We start from the raw sequence: 19,320 nt of genomic DNA on the forward strand, positions 1-19,320 counted from the left end.
TACATGTGAAATTCACGTTCCCAAAATGTTTAGTACACGTGAAATTCACCTTCCCAAAATGTACGGTGTTCTGTACATGTGAAATCCACGATCCCAAAATGTTCCGTGTTCACAGTTTCCGAATTATGATATCCCAGAGTTATTGTCCTTCGTTTTTTGTCAGACGGCCGGTAGGGGACGAGAATGCCAAATCCATGTCGTGTTGACTTTTAAAATATATTATTTGTGGTCCTCGTACAGTAAAAGTGACAAAATCGTGTTTATAAACGTTTGGTTTATAGATGTACAAAAGAAATGTGTGATTATCATTTAGCTGCAGTTCACTGATACGGAACTGAGCGATATGCAACGTGAAATTGACGACGAGGCTGTAAAATTGACATCCACGCTATATGATTCTATTAAAAAATTACGTCATCCATGTTTCTTTTCGTGTATGATGAAAACACCAATTAAAACTGAGAGGTTACGATACGTGAGGAAATGATTCGCTTAGTTAACTTGCATGATATGTACAAATATACGTTAGTAACCGCAGGATGGTGAGTTGGGGTATTGGTAGGGGTGGGGGTGGGGGTGGGGGTGGGGATGTTAGGGGCATTGGTGGGGGTGGGGGTGGGGATGTTGGGGGAGCAATCGGAAGGGGTGGTGAGTTGGGGAAGGGGTGAGGGTGAGGGGGGTGAGCGATAAGGAGTTGTGGTGATTTGGGTGGGGGTGAGGGGGGGTCGGAAGGTGTGGTGAGTTCGGGCAAGGGCGGGGGGTGAAGGGGGAGCTATAAGAAGGTGTGGTGGGTTGAGGTGGGGGTGAGGGAGGAGCGATCGGAAGGTGTGGTGATGTGGGTGGGGGTGAGGTGGGAGCGATAAGAAGGTGTGGTGAGTTGAGGTGGGATTGAGGTGGGAGCGATAAGAAGGTGTGGTGAGTTGGGGTGGGGGTGAGGGAGGAGCGATCGGAAGGTGTGGTGATGAGGATGGGGGTGAGGTGGAAGCGATAAGAAGGTGTGGTGAGTTGAGGTGGGGGTGAGGGGGGGCGATAAGAAGGTGTGGTGAGTTGGGGTGGGGGTGAGGGGGGGCGATAAGAAGGTGTGGTGATGTGGGTGGGGGTGAGGTGGGGGCGATAAGAAGGTGTGGTGAGTTGGAGTGGGGGTGAGGTGGGAGCGATAAGAAGGTGTGGTGAGTTGGGGTGGGGGTGAGGTGGGGGCGATAAGAAGGTGTGGTGAGTTGGGGTGGGGGTGAGGTGGGAGCGATAAGAAGGTGTGGTGAGTTGGGGTGGGGGTGAGGGGGTGGCGATAAGAAGGTGTGTTGGCGGTTATTTGTCTCTGTCTTTCTTTCGATAATTGCATTTTATTGTTGAAGGCATCACGATGATCGGAAATCAGAATGTTGATACGTAAAATTCGTTACAAAATTACAAAAAAGCAAACAAACCCAAGGATACCGAATGCACTAAAGACATCAGTTTTGGTGTATGTGGTTTTAGATGAAAGCAAAGTTTTGCATGCATGAGAGATTTCGGTATTTCCATTCGTCGTCTCCTCTGTTAGAACCTGATCGTTTCCAATGATAGCTTTGTGTTCAGAATGTTGGAGGCGTAAAATTATTCAATATTTAAATTGACACGATCGGTAAGTGATACATTGTAAGATAAGGATGGTGGGTAAATAGAAGCTGCTATTTCAGACACGCACAGAATGATAAGCAACTGAATATATTAATGAATAAACGTAATGACGAAAATTACTGTCAAATTGTATCATAAATATTTACACCGTGGCGTGTATCGGCACTAGACACAAGCATATCAACAATATATATGTACTTGAGTCAAGCCCCCGATTCAAGTGTTTAGAGTGCACAATATCTTCAAGCCGAGCGTGTGAACTCACAACAAACTAATATGTAGAAAAAATTCAGATGAATAATATTCACGTTTTGAATTGCAACTGTAAAAAAACCGAAATTGATTTGCAGCCGTCTACATCCTGACCGCCGGTTTACATTCTCACCCGATGAAACATCCAACCAGAGTTCCGCCCAGGGACGATTACCTCGCTACACCGACCACCATACCGTGATACCATGCTACACCGACCACCATACCGTGATACCTCGCTAGACCGACCTCCATACCGTGATACCTCGCTAGACCGACCGCCATACTGTAATACTTCACCAGACCGACCTCCTTACCGTGATATATCCCTAGACCGACCACCATACCGTGATACCTCGATAGACCGACCACCATACCGTGATACCTCGCTAGACCGACCTCCTTACCGTGATATATCCCTAGACCGACCACCATACCGTGATACCTCGATAGACCGACCACCATACCGTGTTACCTCGCTAGACCGACCGCCATACCGTGATACCTCGCTACACCGACCACCATATCGTGATACCTCGCTAGACCGACCTCCATATTGTGATACCTCGCTACACCGACCACCATACCATGATACCTCGCTAAACCGACCACCATACCATGATACCTCGCTAGACCGACCACCATACCGTGATACCTCGCTAGACCGACCACCATACCGTGATACCTCGCTAGACCGACCACCATACCGTGATAACTACCCTAGACCGACCACCATGCCGTGATACCTCGCTAGACCGACCACCATACCGTGATACCTCGCTAGACCGACCACCATGACCGCCATACCGTGTTACCTCGCTAGACCGACCACCATACCGTGATACCTCGCTAGACCGACCACCATACCGTGATACCTCGCTAGACCGACCACCATGCCGTGTTACCTCGCTAGACCGACCACCATACCGTGATACCTCGCTAGACCGACCACCATGCCGTGTTACCTTGCTAGACCGACCACCATACCGTGATACCTCGCTAGACCGACCACCATGCCGTGTTACCTCGCTAGACCGACCAACACACCGTGCTATCTCGCTAGACCGACCACAATACCGTGATATCTCCCTAGACCGACCACCATGCCGTGTTACCTCGCTAGACCGACCACCAACCGTGATACCTCGCTAGACCGACCACCATACCGTGATACCCCCCTAGACCGACCACCATACCGTGTTACCTTGCTAGACCGACCACCATACCGTGATACCTCGCTAGACCGACCACCATGCCGTGTTACCTCGCTAGACCGACCAACACACCGTGCTATCTCGCTAGACCGACCACAATACCGTGATATCTCCCTAGACCGACCACCATGCCGTGTTACCTCGCTAGACCGACCACCAACCGTGATACCTCGCTAGACCGACCACCATACCGTGATACCTCGCTAGACCGACCACCATACCGTGATAACTCACTAGACCAACGAACAAACCGTGCTACCTCGCTAGACCGACCACCATACCGTGATACCTCGCTAGACCGACCACCATGCCGTGTTACCTCGCTAGACCGACCACCATACCGTGATACCTCGCTAGACCGACCACCATACCGTGATACCTCGCTAGACCGACCACCATGCCGTGTTACCTCGCTAGACCGACCACCATACCGTGATACCTCGCTAGACCGACCACCATGCCGTGTTACCTTGCTAGACCGACCACCATACCGTGATACCTCGCTAGACCGACCACCATGCCGTGTTACCTCGCTAGACCGACCAACACACCGTGCTATCTCGCTAGACCGACCACAATACCGTGATATCTCCCTAGACCGACCACCATGCCGTGTTACCTCGCTAGACCGACCACCAACCGTGATACCTCGCTAGACCGACCACCATACCGTGATACCTCGCTAGACCGACCACCATACCGTGATACCTCGCTAGATTCCGGCCAAATACTCAGTGACACTTTGCTACTTTGGTCAAAAACACTACACATATATGACTGTTATCATGTAACAGTGTAAATGTCCCAGCAGTCAGACTTATGAATTCTGAGAAAATCCATATGTAAATGATTAAAGTGGCTAGAGGTGATCCGTTCATAATCACGTGCGATTTGTTAAGTTTGTTTGTTTACGAAATTTCGTTTACCATATGTTTATTCTGTTGTCTTGTCCCGTTATGTCTTCTTAAGATTATTCTAGAATTTTTTAGAAACAGCATGTTTCAGGTTGTCTATAGTATCGGTTACTACTTCATTTATCAGGTAGATAAACATACATCACCACCTCGATACATATCAATCTGTGTATTACAGAGTCTAACACGCCGATTTTGACGCTAACTAGACAGCATGCCTCGTTATCGGTGACAATCTCGCAGTGGTCAGCTCCGCCATTTTAACACTTACTATCGAAAAGTGGCGTGTCATTATCAGAAAGCTGTCAACAACAGTTAGACGACAAGATGATAACACGTTGTCGTATGGTGTTGGAGGAGGAGTTTGTGGGGGGAGGGGAGGAAGTGTGTGTCCCCTGGTCCATCGAAAGACCTTAGGGGTCCGGTATTTCCGTGATAGGGGCCTAATGTGGCGTGTTTCTGTCGGGACGATGTCAACGTCTTGGTATGGAAGGAAATACGACGCGTTTTCGGGTCCAATTACGGCCCCTTTGTTGGCGATACTATGGTATTAATTTGTATCAGGTTACAATTTTCGCCCGCTAGTTATCCGGGCAGATGGAAGGTTGGGGAAAAAGTGTGTCACGCCGGAAAGTATAAACTCGGGGCGAAAGATGCTTGACTGATCTAATAATGCAAAATGTTTTGTTTCATCATTGAAATATTTCGGTTTTCTCATTCTTGATTTGCAGAAATGTGACATGACTACAGGTGCCATTCACAATTTAGTAGACAAATTATAAAGACTTTGACTTATATAAGAGATTCAATGTAATAGATAAATTATTCAGCCTTCGACTCATATAAAACATTTAATTTAGTAGACAAATCATAAAATATTCGACTTATATAACAAATTCAATTTCGTGATTCCTGTCGTCTGATTTTAGTATCTTCTTTTTTTAGATAAAATTGTTTACTGCGAAAACTAAGAATGAACTATGTCAATAAAATCAGTGGTGACGTCATTTAGTTACGTATGTTACTATATTTAAACAACGGAACCACTCTTGTCGTTATAATACTATAACAACATCGCAAAACGCTAAAAAGAATATGTCTGCATCCCAATGTGTTAATACTGCCGTTAACACAATGAAAACATAGCTTAATCCTGACAGAGTTCAGACAATTTCTATTGTGACGTCACAATCATACGTCCCACCATTCAACATGCCTGGTAATATTTTGTCGCGTAAAATTGCTACTAATGTCCGTTTAAAAATGTCGCTTTAAAAAATGTGTTTTTTTTTCAAAATGAAAATCAGGTTTCACTATAAGTTATTTTTATGTCAGAAAGATTAACAAGTCGCTTGTTTGTTCTGGTGGGTTTATTCCGTAAAATGGGAGTGTCAGACAAGTGCTTTCTGACGGCTACCTCACTGAACAACATACGGGAGGCCCGGCACGTGCAATCAAGAGCAATTAGGGTAAAATGTCTTGCTAAAGAAAACAGCTACGTCAGCACATAACAGACATTTTTTACCATAGAAACGCAATTAGCGATGGTAAGGAGCGTCCAATCACCACATGCCATCCTCACCTGATGTAACGCCGGTCGGTCTTATATAAAACATATTCTATTCCCTAACTATAAAGAATTGAATATCGATATCAATCTTAATCAAATCTATATATGTTGTGACACACAGATGTTTTGTTTCAATCAAAATTTTACAGATCGTGTTTTGTATATACTAGAAAGTTGACTGACCTTTTAATTAATATTTCTTTCAGTTTTGATGGATGGACTCGTTGACACGGGCCCGTTAGTGTGATAGAAGTCTGGGTCATATCTTTAACGGTGCGTATTAATCTGATACAAAAATGAAAACTCTTTTTTATATGTTTTTTTCTCCCCAAGAGTCTTTTACAATAAGATATTGTGAATACTGTGACTAAATCTAAAGTCTATCTGAATGTCATGCTTGTATTTTTTCATCTCCACTGTTTTTTACTAGTTTTTACTAGTGCTGTATCGCCTTTTTAGACGTCGCTAAAATTAGGGATGGACCATTTGTTCACTTTTACGTACCTCGTAAAACTGAATTTGGATTTTTTCTCTGTGATAAAACCGTGTGTTACACTAACGGTATTCCTTAGAATTTTTGTGTGGGAGACATAATCACCTCAGCTTTATTAATAACATAACATTACCTTACACCTGTAGGTTGTGAAATACGAGCCAGACATAAAACAATTAGCAATATATACAGAAGTTATTTCTTCTTGTGAAACAAACAATACACATTTATATCATGTATGATGACGCACATGACACAGGCGCCTGATTTCCACTCTCAAAATACCACGATAATCATATTTTCAAAAAGACAGAGAAATACAAGCATTTCATACAATTACATACATGTATGGTGGTAACGAATGAACCACTGTGAACGCTCCACAGGTGTTTAAAAGGCTGTTCAATGTGAAATCACTTAAAACGGCCCATAAACTCACAATAGCTACAGCGAAGCCCCTGTGATTAGTTCGGTGACATCGAACTGAAAACACCACGTAAGGTTTGCTAACGAGATCTTTTCATCAGGCAATTGACTTATTTCACGGGTCATTTCTGACCAATGTTGTCAACAGGCTAAGATCTTTGTGTTCACTAGGTATATTGTAGACACGGATTTGTAACAAACAGAACAGACAAAATCGTGTTTGGGCGCAGTATACTTCGTTAGACCAGAAAGGAACACAATAGACAGGCGAGAAGAGTACAAAGCATGTTTTGTAACTTTTAGTATTTTTGGTTTGACAGCAGTAGATAAGTCTTTTGTTGATATCGTAGCAGGGGTGTTTTTTTTCTTTTTATATAATTTTAAACACATGCTTACTAATATTGCGTAAGCAGTTGAATGTATGTGAACCAATGTCCGTGTTTTGATAACGTTATCTGATTTCTAAGTCTTGTATTTTGGGATGATTTATTATCCTAAATATAATCCTATCTCCACCACCTTTTGTTATACTGGAATTCATGTACCCTCTTTCAAATGGTCGGAGACGAAATAATTCACCTTAACCCAGCCCAGTACCCAACCAACACCCACCCCACCCCACCCCACCCTACCCCACCCTACCCCACCACCCACCCCACCCCTACCCCAACACCCACCCCACCCTACCCCAACCCTACCTCAACACCCACCCCACCCTACCCCACCCTACCCCAACCCTACCCCACCCTACCCCAACACCCACCCCACCCCTACCCCAACACCCACCCCACCCTACCCCACCCTACCCCAACCCCACCCCACCCTACCCCACCCTACCCCAACCCTACCCCAACACCCACCCCACCCTACCCCAACCCTACCCCACCCTACCCCAACCCTACCCCACCCTACCCCACCCTACCCCACCCTACCCAACCCTACCCCAACCCCACCCCACCCTACCCCACCCTACCCTACCCCACCCACCCCCACCCACCCCACCCCTACCCCAACACCCACCCCACCCTACCCCAACCCTACCTCAACACCCACCCCACCCTACCCCACCCTACCTCAACACCCACCCCACCCTACCCCACCCTACCCCACCCCACCCTACCCCACCCCACCCCACCCCACCCTACCCCACCCTACCCCACCCTACCCCAACCCTACCCCACCCTACCCCACCCTACACCAACACCCACCCCACCCCTACCCCAACACCCACCCCATCCCTACCCCAACACCCACCCCACCCTACCCCACCCTACCTCAACACCCACCCCACCCCTACCCCAACACCCACCCCACCCTACCCCCGCGTTTCCTCATTCATGTAGATAGTCTAACTTGGTCCCCTTACCCCTATTGCCCCCCTCCCTCACCCTGTTCCTCTCTCCCAGCCCTGTCCTACTCTCCCCCACCCCCAGTCCCCCCTCTCCCCCCACCCAGTCCCCCTCTCCCCCACCCAAGACCCTCTTTCCCCCACCGATGCCAGTGATCTACTTTAAGTACGTATATAAAAAGGTCAGCCACTTAACACAGGTCCGTGTGTGAAGATTTCTGACAAGAGACATGATTACCACAGCATGCATAAATTAATTATGACACTGGATTGATTGGATCAAACGCTGTCGTGGTCTAATTAGCATGAAGATGACCGTGTATATCATCCACACAGTACTCAACCATCCATCATCTCAGACTCCTTATCTCCCGTCACTGATAATGTATACTATTATAGGTGGCAATTTTAAACATCTGAAATCATTTCGGACGGTGATTAATAACCACATCCGGGTCTTTGTCAAATACCCGAAGGTTCGACACAGTTTCTTATTTTCCATTTTAAAAGTTTCTTAAAATTTAAAATAAAATATCTCAATTTTTATACGATTGATAATATCTACATTGTTATTGATTCCTTGACTTTCAATGGGTCGTCATGGTAACGGGGCCATGACCATCGGAACAAAGGGAAGATACTTTATCGTAAATAATCCGACAAACCAATTACATCACATGTAACAAACACCAAACACCACACATACACAACAAACACCCATCACCACACATACACAATAGACACCCATCACCACACATACACAACAAATACCCATCACCACACATACACAACAAACACCCATCATCACACATACACAACAAACACCCATCACCACACATACACAACAAACACATACACAACAAACACCCATCACCACACATACACAACAAACACCCATCACCACACATACACAACAAATACCCATCACCACACATACACAATAGACACCCATCACCACACATACACAACAAACACCCATCATCACACACACACAACAAATACACATCACCACACGTACACAACTAACACCCATCACCACACGTACACAACAAACACCCATCACCACACACACACAACACCACACATACACAACAGACACCCATCACCACACATACACAACAAACACCCATCACCACACATACACAACGAATACCCATCACCACACAGATACACAACAAACACCCATCACCACACATACACACACACACACCACACACACAACAAACACACATCACCACACATACACACAACAAACACCCATCACCACACACACAACAAACACCCACACCACACACACAACAAACACCCATCACCACACAGATACACACAACACAACACCTCACATCACCACACATACACAACAAATACCCATCACCACACATACACAACAAACACCCATCACCACACACACAACAAACAATCACCACACACCAAAACACCCATCACCACACACACACACACAACAAACACCCATCACCACACACACACACAAACACCCATCACCACACATACACAACAAACAACACCCACACAACACACACAACACACATCACCACACATCACCACACAACAAACACCCATCACCACACATACACAACAAACACCCATCACCACACATACACAACAAACACCCATCACCACACATACACAACAAACACCCATCACCACACATACACAACAAACACCCATCACCACACATACACAACAAACACCCATCACCACACATACACAACAAACACCCATCATCACACACACACAACAAATACACATCACCACACGTACACAACTAACACCCATCACCACACGTAACACCCATCACCACACGTACACAACAAACACCCATCACCACACATACACAACAAACACCCATCACCACACATACACAACAAACACCCATCACCACACACACACAACAAATACCCATCACCACACATACACAACAAACACCCATCACCACACATACACAACAAACACCCATCACCACACATACACAACAAACACCCATCACCACACATACACAACAAACACCCATCACCACACATACACAACAAACACCCATCACCACACATACACAACAAACACCCATCACCACACATACACAACAAACACCCATCACCACACATACACAACAAACACCCATCACCACACATACACAACAAACACCCATCACCACACGTACACAACGAATACCCATCACCACACACACACAACAAACACCCATCACCACACACACACAGCAAACACCCATCACCACACATACACAACAAACACCCATCACCACACACACACACACCACACATACACCATCACCCATCACACACACACAACAAACACCCATCACCACACATACACAACAAACACCCCACACATACACACATACCCACACCACACACATACACAACACACCCATCACCACACACCACACACACACAACAAATACCCATCACCACACATACACAGCAAACACCCATCACCACACATACACAACAAACACTCATCACCACACGTACACAACGAATACCCATCACCACACGTACACCACAAACACCCATCACCACACGTACACAACAAACACCCATCACCACACACACACAACAAACACCCATCATCACACATACACAACAAACACCCATCACCACACATACACAACAAATACCCATCACCACACATACACAACAAACACCCATCATCACACATACACAACAAATACCCATCACCACACACACACAACAAATACCCATCACCACACATACACAACAAACACCCATCACCACACATACACAACAAACACCCATCACCACACACACAAAACACCCATCACCACACATACACAACAAACACCCATCACCACACATACACAACAAACACCCATCACCACACACACACACAACAAACACCCATCATCACACATTTTACAGTCTCATAATTTATCATCGTTCAGTGTCCTCTGAGCCAAGTACATGAAATCGCCGGCACACCTGCCTTGGTACAGGTGATGTAGATATTACACAGAGCATGCGTGAGTCCGTCCTCTCTCGTGCGCCACAGCACGACTCCCAGTCTCTGCAGCCAAAGAGCATGCCAGTCATCAGTACACTGCCTGTGCGAGGGGCTCGCTGATTGGACTGGTGTAGCTCTGTCTTACTTGGTGGCCAAGCGTGATTCATAATCCCGTCAATGTCGACCCTACATACACTAGCACCACAATATTACTGATAGACGTGAAACACGGATCCCACGTAGTGTGCCGAGGAGAGCCGAGTGTCAACGCGACTAGTCTGTTCCATCCTCTTACCATCAGTAACAGCCGAGTTGGTATTGCCCGAACACACACACACAGCCACTGAGGAGGTTTTTCATACACATTGCTACACTTGTACTTGTGTTTGTTAGTGAATGTTACTCTGGAAACGGATATGTCAATTGTGTGCACTGTTGCTAGGTTTGTGCGATAATCATTATTTTTGCTGGCTTTGTGTAGTCACACCTTTAAAACAAGTCGAAAGCAGTGTATCTGTCAGTGTTTAGCACAATTAACAGCGAAGCAAGGACATAATACACTGTACCATCATCGCTTCTCGTACAAAAACAATCGTGTATGGAGAAGGAAAGAAAATCCCATCAATGTGGCTTTTCATTATGGTGAAACCTTTTAACATCATTTATTCTGGACTTATCAAAAGGAGGGACCTCGCCATTCGTTTGTGTCGGTTCTATGGTAATGCCCGGGGGTGGGGGCGGTCAGCCCACTATTAGCACGGGTTTTCCTCGTGGGCTGCACGAGACGGTCACTTGCATTGTCGCATGAAGCGCGACAAATTCTTCCCACGAACAATGTGTTGTGGAAAAAAAGATACCCGGTTTTTGTTGTTAAAATAGACCTTTCTTTAGTCACGGCGCTATTTTGAATATTCTGCTTGTGTTGAGTCCGTGGTCGTGTGAACTCGAGCTTGACGGGTCTTTTGTATGAACTTGTGATAGAGATCAGCTTTAATACTAGGTACAAAGTGTACTGGCTGTCAAAGTCGCCAGGGCGCTCTATGGATGTACTTGAACTGAGGAAAAACTTATCGTAGAAAAATATTGTGTATGATTATATTCAAATATAAATTGTGGATATAGGAAAATAGTAATTGATCAAAGAAGGATATATTCTGCCAGTCATTATGGATATTAGTGAATGGATTATTCTGACAAGCTCGCTGATCACTATTGCTACAGGTAAGTGTTGAAATCGCCATGTATTCATTACACATTAGTGTATGTATCTGATATAGACATTTTGTTACATTCCTATTTCAGTAACAGCGCTACTTCGGAAACGCTCCGTCAAATACAATAATAACGCCGTGTTAAAGTTATAAAATAAAAATATAACCTGCTCCGGAAATTGAGATAGCGTACCGATTTAGTCATTGTCAACAATTGATTCTATAAAACAGTATTGAAATCCTGTAAAGTTTGATATCTGTCAAGAGGTGACATTTACAAAGCTGTGTCACATTTCACGTTCGATGTAAATTTCACGTCAGGAAAGATCACTGTAGAATTTCGTCAAACTGACAACATGTATGTGTGTGTACCAAGTTACACTGTAAATCTACAAGAATGATGGTCGGGATTCAGACGGGAAAATGTAGTAACATTCATTTTATCAAAGACGGACCGAGGTGTGTGAGCACTTATTCACATTTTCGTAATAAATTGTAAATTTCCCAAAACAGTTTGTTTACGTTTAAGAAATTGAAAGTGCTTCGTGTAGTTATTTATATAATTAAAACAATAAGATTTTGATTCGACCTGTATCAGAACATCTCCAATAAAAACAGACCGAAACTGATACCTGATAACAGTGTAGACGAATTGTTTACTTGTTGATAGTAACGTTTAAACGAAAACAGTGTTTTTATTACGCTGGAACTGTTCTCGGTTTATTTAGCAAAGTAATGAAAACGATAGGAAATGTATAAGAAATTGTGAATATAGATCAAGGGGACAGCTATTTCGTATAGCTGATGAACGGTTGCTGGTTTCTCTGATCTTGGGAGGGTTAAGATATGAAGGTCGCGGGGAGGGATATTTGGTGAATTGAGAAAGTTGTTTGGGATTTTTAAGTGTTGTCTACTACAATTTCTTGTAATAAATATCTTTAGGCAGACGCCTGGTATAAAAATATTTACAAATAGCGGTAGAGCGATACAGGGTTTCCACAACATCAGAGTATATAGTATACAGGCGTTTACGGAAAGCGATCAAGATTGTTTAGCACAAGTAGTTCCAGACTTTCGTACTTTACAGCATTTCGGCCACGCCCCCTTCTCATTTTCCCCTCCTGCTCGCTATAACAGTCTATTTTACACGTGTTTTCAGCATCGCAAGTTAAGACGAACATTCAATTCTTTTTGAATTTTTAGCAAATATCTTAAAAGTTTAATGTTTTTCGATCATTTTGAAATGTTCTTATATTTAAAAAAAATTAACACAGGTAGGATGCTCTTATATAAAAGTTATTGTATTGAGAAAATTTGTTAACAAGGAACTTTTTTATATTCTGATAGAACTTTAAGGGATATAAAACATGTGTAATTTAGGCAGGGCAAAAATAGCGAAGAACATTATTTTTTGGTGTCTGGGAATACACGTCGCGAGAGGTATGGATGTAATTATCACATATCGTCACTCGGTTGGCAGAACGAAATCCTCATCGGTGGGAGGAATTTTCATCTGTCTAGTAAATAGGTCTTTGACATACTGAAAATATTAAGTGTGCGTTTTCTGTAACTATAGAGGTGATGTATTGAAAACATGCCGAATGCATTGTCAGTTTAGCCAGAATGGTCGTTATGTAGTCTTAGCAGACATCTCAAGAATGTGTCCCTGTTGTTAAAAAATACATAGATATATTACATAACTTCATATATAAAGAACTTGACATGTGATATTAACTTACGTTAGAGAGTGTACAAGTATCGTCGTTTTTCGAAATACGTAAAATTAAAAGACACTAAACAATGATAAACGTAATAAAAACTTAAAAATTACATCTATCCCGTTCTGCATTGAACGGTGTTCAACTTTCCTCTGGGTGGATGTGCAATGTTTATTGAAAAATACTAAACCGGGAACTTTATATTAATTTTAACAGCGCTAAGAAGGAAAATTGTAATTGGAAAATACAATAAAGTTTCATAATTGTGTAACCTAATGTTGACTCCGAGAACTGGGGATGTTGGATGTTTATAACTATATAATCCTGGTATAAAGTACAGAATTACTGATACCACTGGAGGTGATATTTATCTATAGTGTTATTTGGGAAAATGGAAATTGTTACAAGGAAGCGAAATGAGAAGCTACATAATATTAATATATAATATAGAATGGTATTTCTAGCTTAGTAAGGTATAATGAAAATTATGTATAGTAGAAAACCGAGTGTTGTATAATATGATAGTATTGACTTCATTTCAGGTGAATAGGAATATTTATCAACCGCGTTTAATTGGAAAATGGATATTAGAAATTTGTAAGATTGTATTATATATTAAAGATAAATATAACGTGTGATATAATTGTAATATTATCTACACTGAACTCTTCTGCTTCACGGACAGAGAAATCAAATACAACCCGAAAGGTTCCAGTGTACAGTATGTAAACAAATAATGGTGTGAATTTATCAATATTGAAAATTTTCAAAGGAGAAACTGTGCTTTTGAAGATAAAAATAACACCCATGATATAATGTACAACTTTAAACATAATATTTGATAATTTATTTTGATAATAATACACACCCTTCTCAGTAAATTCTATGTAGGTTTGAAATAGCTGACATGTTTGTAAGAATTAACACAAGTGCCTTAAATAATGTATAACTAGGTAATCTACCGTTATAGCAGTGTGAGAAAAGAGATTTCTAATTCTATTAACATAATGCTTGTATTTTATAGCAATATTCAATAATCTGTTTGGTATAATACGCTTAGAATAGTATGAGGGTAGTATGGTATTGTAGCCTTACAATAACATTACCCCTGATTCAATATTTACACAGATTGAGCGGTGTTGACTCTAGCCACCGTCGGCTGCCTATCGAACGGCTTGTATCAAAACCGAAATGTATTGCCCTATTGTAGCAGGGGGCGAAATCAACTACTAAAATGTCTAGATCGAGCGCGCTTCATACTCATCTCTGTTTTTGTATAAACTCTCTGTGAACAGGGAAACAGTGGCTCGACTGTGTGTTAAAATCCCATGAATGGTTTCTTTAAACAATAAAATGTTTATTCTAGCGGAACAAACGTTAGAGATTAAAAGATATATACTTTGTTATTGTGTGTAAAGTGTCATTTGATTAGTGTTAAAATACTGCGCTCTGAGAATTCGAAACTCGTGGTGATAATACATGAAAACCGCACAATTTTCAGACAAAGGCTAATGTTTTTAAAAATCTTTTTATCTCAGTGTTTGTTTTTTTTATTATTACTCAATTTTCCTTGTGGAAACAATTGTTGCAGTGACCATGAAGAGATGTCCCCCAGTGGTGACAAACTGATCCGTGTACTGTCCGGGTTTTTTTTCCACGAATAGCTCTGCATATTTTGCGGACTGACGTGACGTCTTAGGTCATTGCCCAGCATTGATTGGTCATCATGAGAAGGGTCTCGGGTTGGAATTTTTTCATTAAGGAGTCTGTAGTGTTGGAGTGTCTGATGGCAACATCTATAAGATAACATTAATTTCACACGCTGCTATTGATATTTGATATTGGCTAAGTTTTAATGGTAAGACCAATTTCATCAGATGTGGCGCATTATGTGACCCTCGTGGAGTAACAGGGTTTCTAGACATCCACTATCGTAAACAGATCGCGAACATGTATATAACTGGGAGTCAGGATTCGATAAAAAACATTTCATATACTTAATCTTCTTTATTCCATTTTTGTTTTTATTTATAAAGACAGTTTCAAGTACATATATTTATGTATTTGTGTCTTTATCCGAAATAAACGTCAAAAAACAAAACCATTTCTAAAGCACTTTTTAAGTCAAGAATTGAATTGTATTAAAGCTATGTAAATAGAACGTTTAGGATACATTGCAATCAACTACAGGCGTTGTGATGAGTGTTGTGTTATACTGGATTTCAATCCAGATATAAACGTTACATCAATTATTTTCCCTGAGATAAAAATGAAAAAAGTTAGCACCAGATATGGAGGGAGATGGAGAGGACAAAAAACAGTTTGTGATCCATTAGGAAAATAGAAATCGTGTTTAGTAGATTTGAGATCTGGTTTAGTGATGTGACAGCTGTTTAGTAAGTTATTACTGTACATTAAATTGGAGTCACTTTATTAATTGTAATGACCATTATGAAATGTTATTTCTGATATAAACGACACGTAGGGGATTTCACCCCCATCAGTCCGTTTGATTGGATAAATTACATGAGTGATGGGTGTTTATTTCAGGCCGAATGCAAATGACATGCCATCAATTTCATATGATCATTTTAAGGCAATTCAAGGTCATGTCATATTTCTCGCTAAACAAAATTGACATTTGGGATAAAGTTGAATGGGAATACATTTACAAAGATTGTCTCGAAGGCCTTCAAGTCATGATTGATAATTTTTGAGAACCTGGAGTTATTTTGGAAATTTGATTTTCTTCAAAAGTCATCAATTTTATTTCTGTAATATATGATAAAAAATTGTCATGTTTAAAACGGCTGAATATTGCCGTATTTTATTTTCATTTCATCATAGGTTAAACCGGTACCTTTTCTGAACTATTAAACACAAGACATATGACTAGATGTTATCGGTGCCTCTTCTTCACAGGGATGGAATTTATCGTGGCAAGTTATTAAATTACGGAACTTGTATACATTCCACTTGTATTCATGCACCCGTGAATGTCAGAAATTTATGAACTAGAAGATGATATACGTTTCTGCTTTGTTATTTCTTTTCACCCATAACTTGATAATATCACCTCGCTGATATAAAGCTGAGATCAAAAAGCACTTTAACCATAATATTGCATTTTTACCGAAAGTCCTTTTAGTGAAAACGTGCAAATTTTAATTGGATCGACGTGTCTCAGTATTTCAATTAATACGACTTTGGCAAAGTGACACGAATTCAATATAGGACGTAAATACATTTACAAAATAATTAGGACTGTATTTTCGGCATTTTCAATGTAAGATTGATTTTACAATAAAGTCGTATTTTATAGTGTATTGCCTATTGAAAGCTGATGGGAGTTAAGCGAACCTCTCGTGCGAATCGAATTGAATTCCATACACCCTGCTCTCAAATTTATGAGCAGAAATAATTATTACAATTCGAGAAAACAACGGAACGAAAAAATACACAACTTTTCTGGTGTAAATTTCTTGTGAGGGAATGTATATCTTTGTGTTATATGACCATATTTCCGGCTTACAGTCATCCACTCATTACCGTGTGAGAACAAAATGTTTTTGTAAATATGCGCACAGTTTGGAGACCAAATCTAACTGCTGGGGTAAGACCTTTATCTTTTAACATTTCGTCACGATGTTGAACAGAAAACCCCGAGGCAATTTGATACTAAAATGCACACAGGTTTCCCCATTGTGACTTCGACACACGATGATGCGCCGAGTTTGTGTTTATGTGGAAGGCAGATGTTTTAGACCACCATGAGGACGAAAAATAGTCGCTCTTGGTATCTTTAATTTCATACTGACAGTATTCTTCAATTAAAAATACCAAAGGAAAACTGTTAACTTTCAGCCAAAATGAGATGATTTTTAAAGTAGACGATGGGCATTGTGGTGTATTAAGACAATAAGACAAGGGCAAGGGGGTAGGTTATCATAGGGGTTCGGAATGAGTGACCTCGTTAGATAGAATATTACTTGGCTGACACGGTCCAGACAGGAAGGTTGTTTTTGGGCTTCAGACAGAGGAGAGTTTTCAATGAGGCTCAGACAGAGTAGGGTTATCATTCGTGGTTCAGACACAGATGGGTTGCTATTGCGGTTTTGAAATATGTGGGTATTCATTAGGAGGCAGACAGAGGTGGGTTATCAGGTGGTTTTAGACCGAGGTAAGTTAGTGGTTCAGATGAGTTGAAGGACCTAATACAATATGATGCTATTTACGGACAGCGACTGGTGGTATACCCCGTATGTATAGAAAGGACGCTCACCCTATCACCACGTGGGTATATATAAAAATATCGTCCAAAGTCGAACTATCTGATATCCATGTCCGACTGTCCGGAGAGGGCTGACTCCGGACAGATGTTGGCCTCTGGTGGTCACACCCTACCGAGACCAGCTGACACCTTCCCGCCCGTCTGACCGGTGGCCATCACTGCGGACAAAATAACCTGTTGAACCAGTGTTGGAATCTCCACTCTTTAAATTAGTTTAATTTTCTTGTCAATTAAATCAATTTGCTTGACACCTTCGATAACATCGTTAGACGCATTGGGTTTGACGTTATGGTCAGTTCCGTGACAGCTTGTCTGGTCATTCAAGCGGTCAATACAATACCGACATGTTATCCAATGTAAATACAACCGAGTATGTGGTCAGTTGGTCAGTTGGCAGCCTCCGGACATACAACAATCAATGCTTTTGTATAATTAAAACACAACAACTGGACTCCGTACAAATAGGTTTTCTGCTTCTTCTAGACACGATAGTCAGGAGTGTGTAATTACAGTATACGGATGTGGTGGTCAGCGAGATGGCCGGAGGAATGGCCAGTCTGTAAATGTGACAGAACATTTCGAACTGAAACCTACAATTATCGTCGTGTCGAAATACCAGTTAGATTTTTGGATCAATACTTAAAAGTCCGTTGACGGGAAAAAACAATCCGCCAGGTGTTGATAGTATTGGACAGACAAACGATGTTGATTCGGTCACTTAAAACATTTAAAGTTCGAGTACATTTTTTCGTTTTCCAAAACAATTGTTCCGTTTGGTTTTCCACTTGAATATGATTTACTTTTGAATCATAAAAATACGCAAATGTAGTTTTATTGGAAACTTAACTGTCAGCGTGTTGGATGTTGTAACACAACACGATTAAGGATTTACACACGATGGAAATAAATAAACTCAAGAGTAGTAACCAAATATTTATTTCAACTTGTGTTAAATTTTATCTGGTGCAAAAAGCTCCTGAAACCTGTGAAGCTTCATAGCCCCGTGAGCCGGGTGATGCTATACGGTGAAGCCTGGTGGCTGTCGAGGTGGCGATAGATTTATCGTGGTCGAAAATCGTGATTTATACCAACACGAGGTATACAAACCGTAATTATACGTTTTGTCTGTGCCTAGCACGGTATATGATTATTTTATTCGTGGTGATCCAGGGTGGCCTCAAAGTAGCCGCGATCTACCGGATGAGTTATATACAGCGTCCGTCTTATCTTTCCCTGTCACAAGTTACATTTCTAGATCGGATGTAC

The 19,320-nt window shown here is 42.0% G+C and overlaps 3 protein-coding genes across 4 annotated transcripts in view; all 3 read left to right on the forward strand.

The window, feature by feature from the left end:
• LOC132555991 (uncharacterized) overlaps positions 1–19,320 on the forward strand; it is a 120,053-nt gene that overhangs the window by 17,065 nt on the left and 83,668 nt on the right. Inside the window, exon 2 of one of the 2 annotated variants that reach the window (XM_060220378.1) lies at positions 5,774–5,840. Coding sequence is in view for 1 of the 2 variants with exons in the window: in XM_060220377.1 (XP_060076360.1) it covers positions 12,001–12,055 (55 nt within the window). In the remaining variant the exon portion in view is untranslated. Of the gene's footprint in view, positions 1–5,773; positions 5,841–10,987; positions 12,056–19,320 lie in introns of those variants that run through there. The other variant, XM_060220377.1, reaches the window with a different exon arrangement.
• LOC132555994 (uncharacterized) lies at positions 2,076–2,612 on the forward strand. Its single transcript, XM_060220383.1, has one exon. It carries the CDS (start codon positions 2,076–2,078, stop codon positions 2,610–2,612), a length of 537 nt encoding a protein of 178 aa, XP_060076366.1.
• Positions 8,916–10,708, forward strand: LOC132555995 (uncharacterized histidine-rich protein DDB_G0274557-like; the record flags this gene model as incomplete). The annotated part of the gene is made up of 3 exons (XM_060220384.1): positions 8,916–8,999; positions 10,013–10,084; positions 10,640–10,708. Coding segments are annotated over 3 exons (225 nt in total), but the record flags the coding sequence as incomplete, so codon positions are not given.

Source organism: Ylistrum balloti, unplaced genomic scaffold (assembly GCF_031769215.1).
Source record: "Ylistrum balloti isolate Yb309-2 unplaced genomic scaffold, AGI_CSIRO_Ybal_v1 Utg370538, whole genome shotgun sequence".
NCBI lineage: Eukaryota > Metazoa > Mollusca > Bivalvia > Pectinida > Pectinidae > Ylistrum > Ylistrum balloti.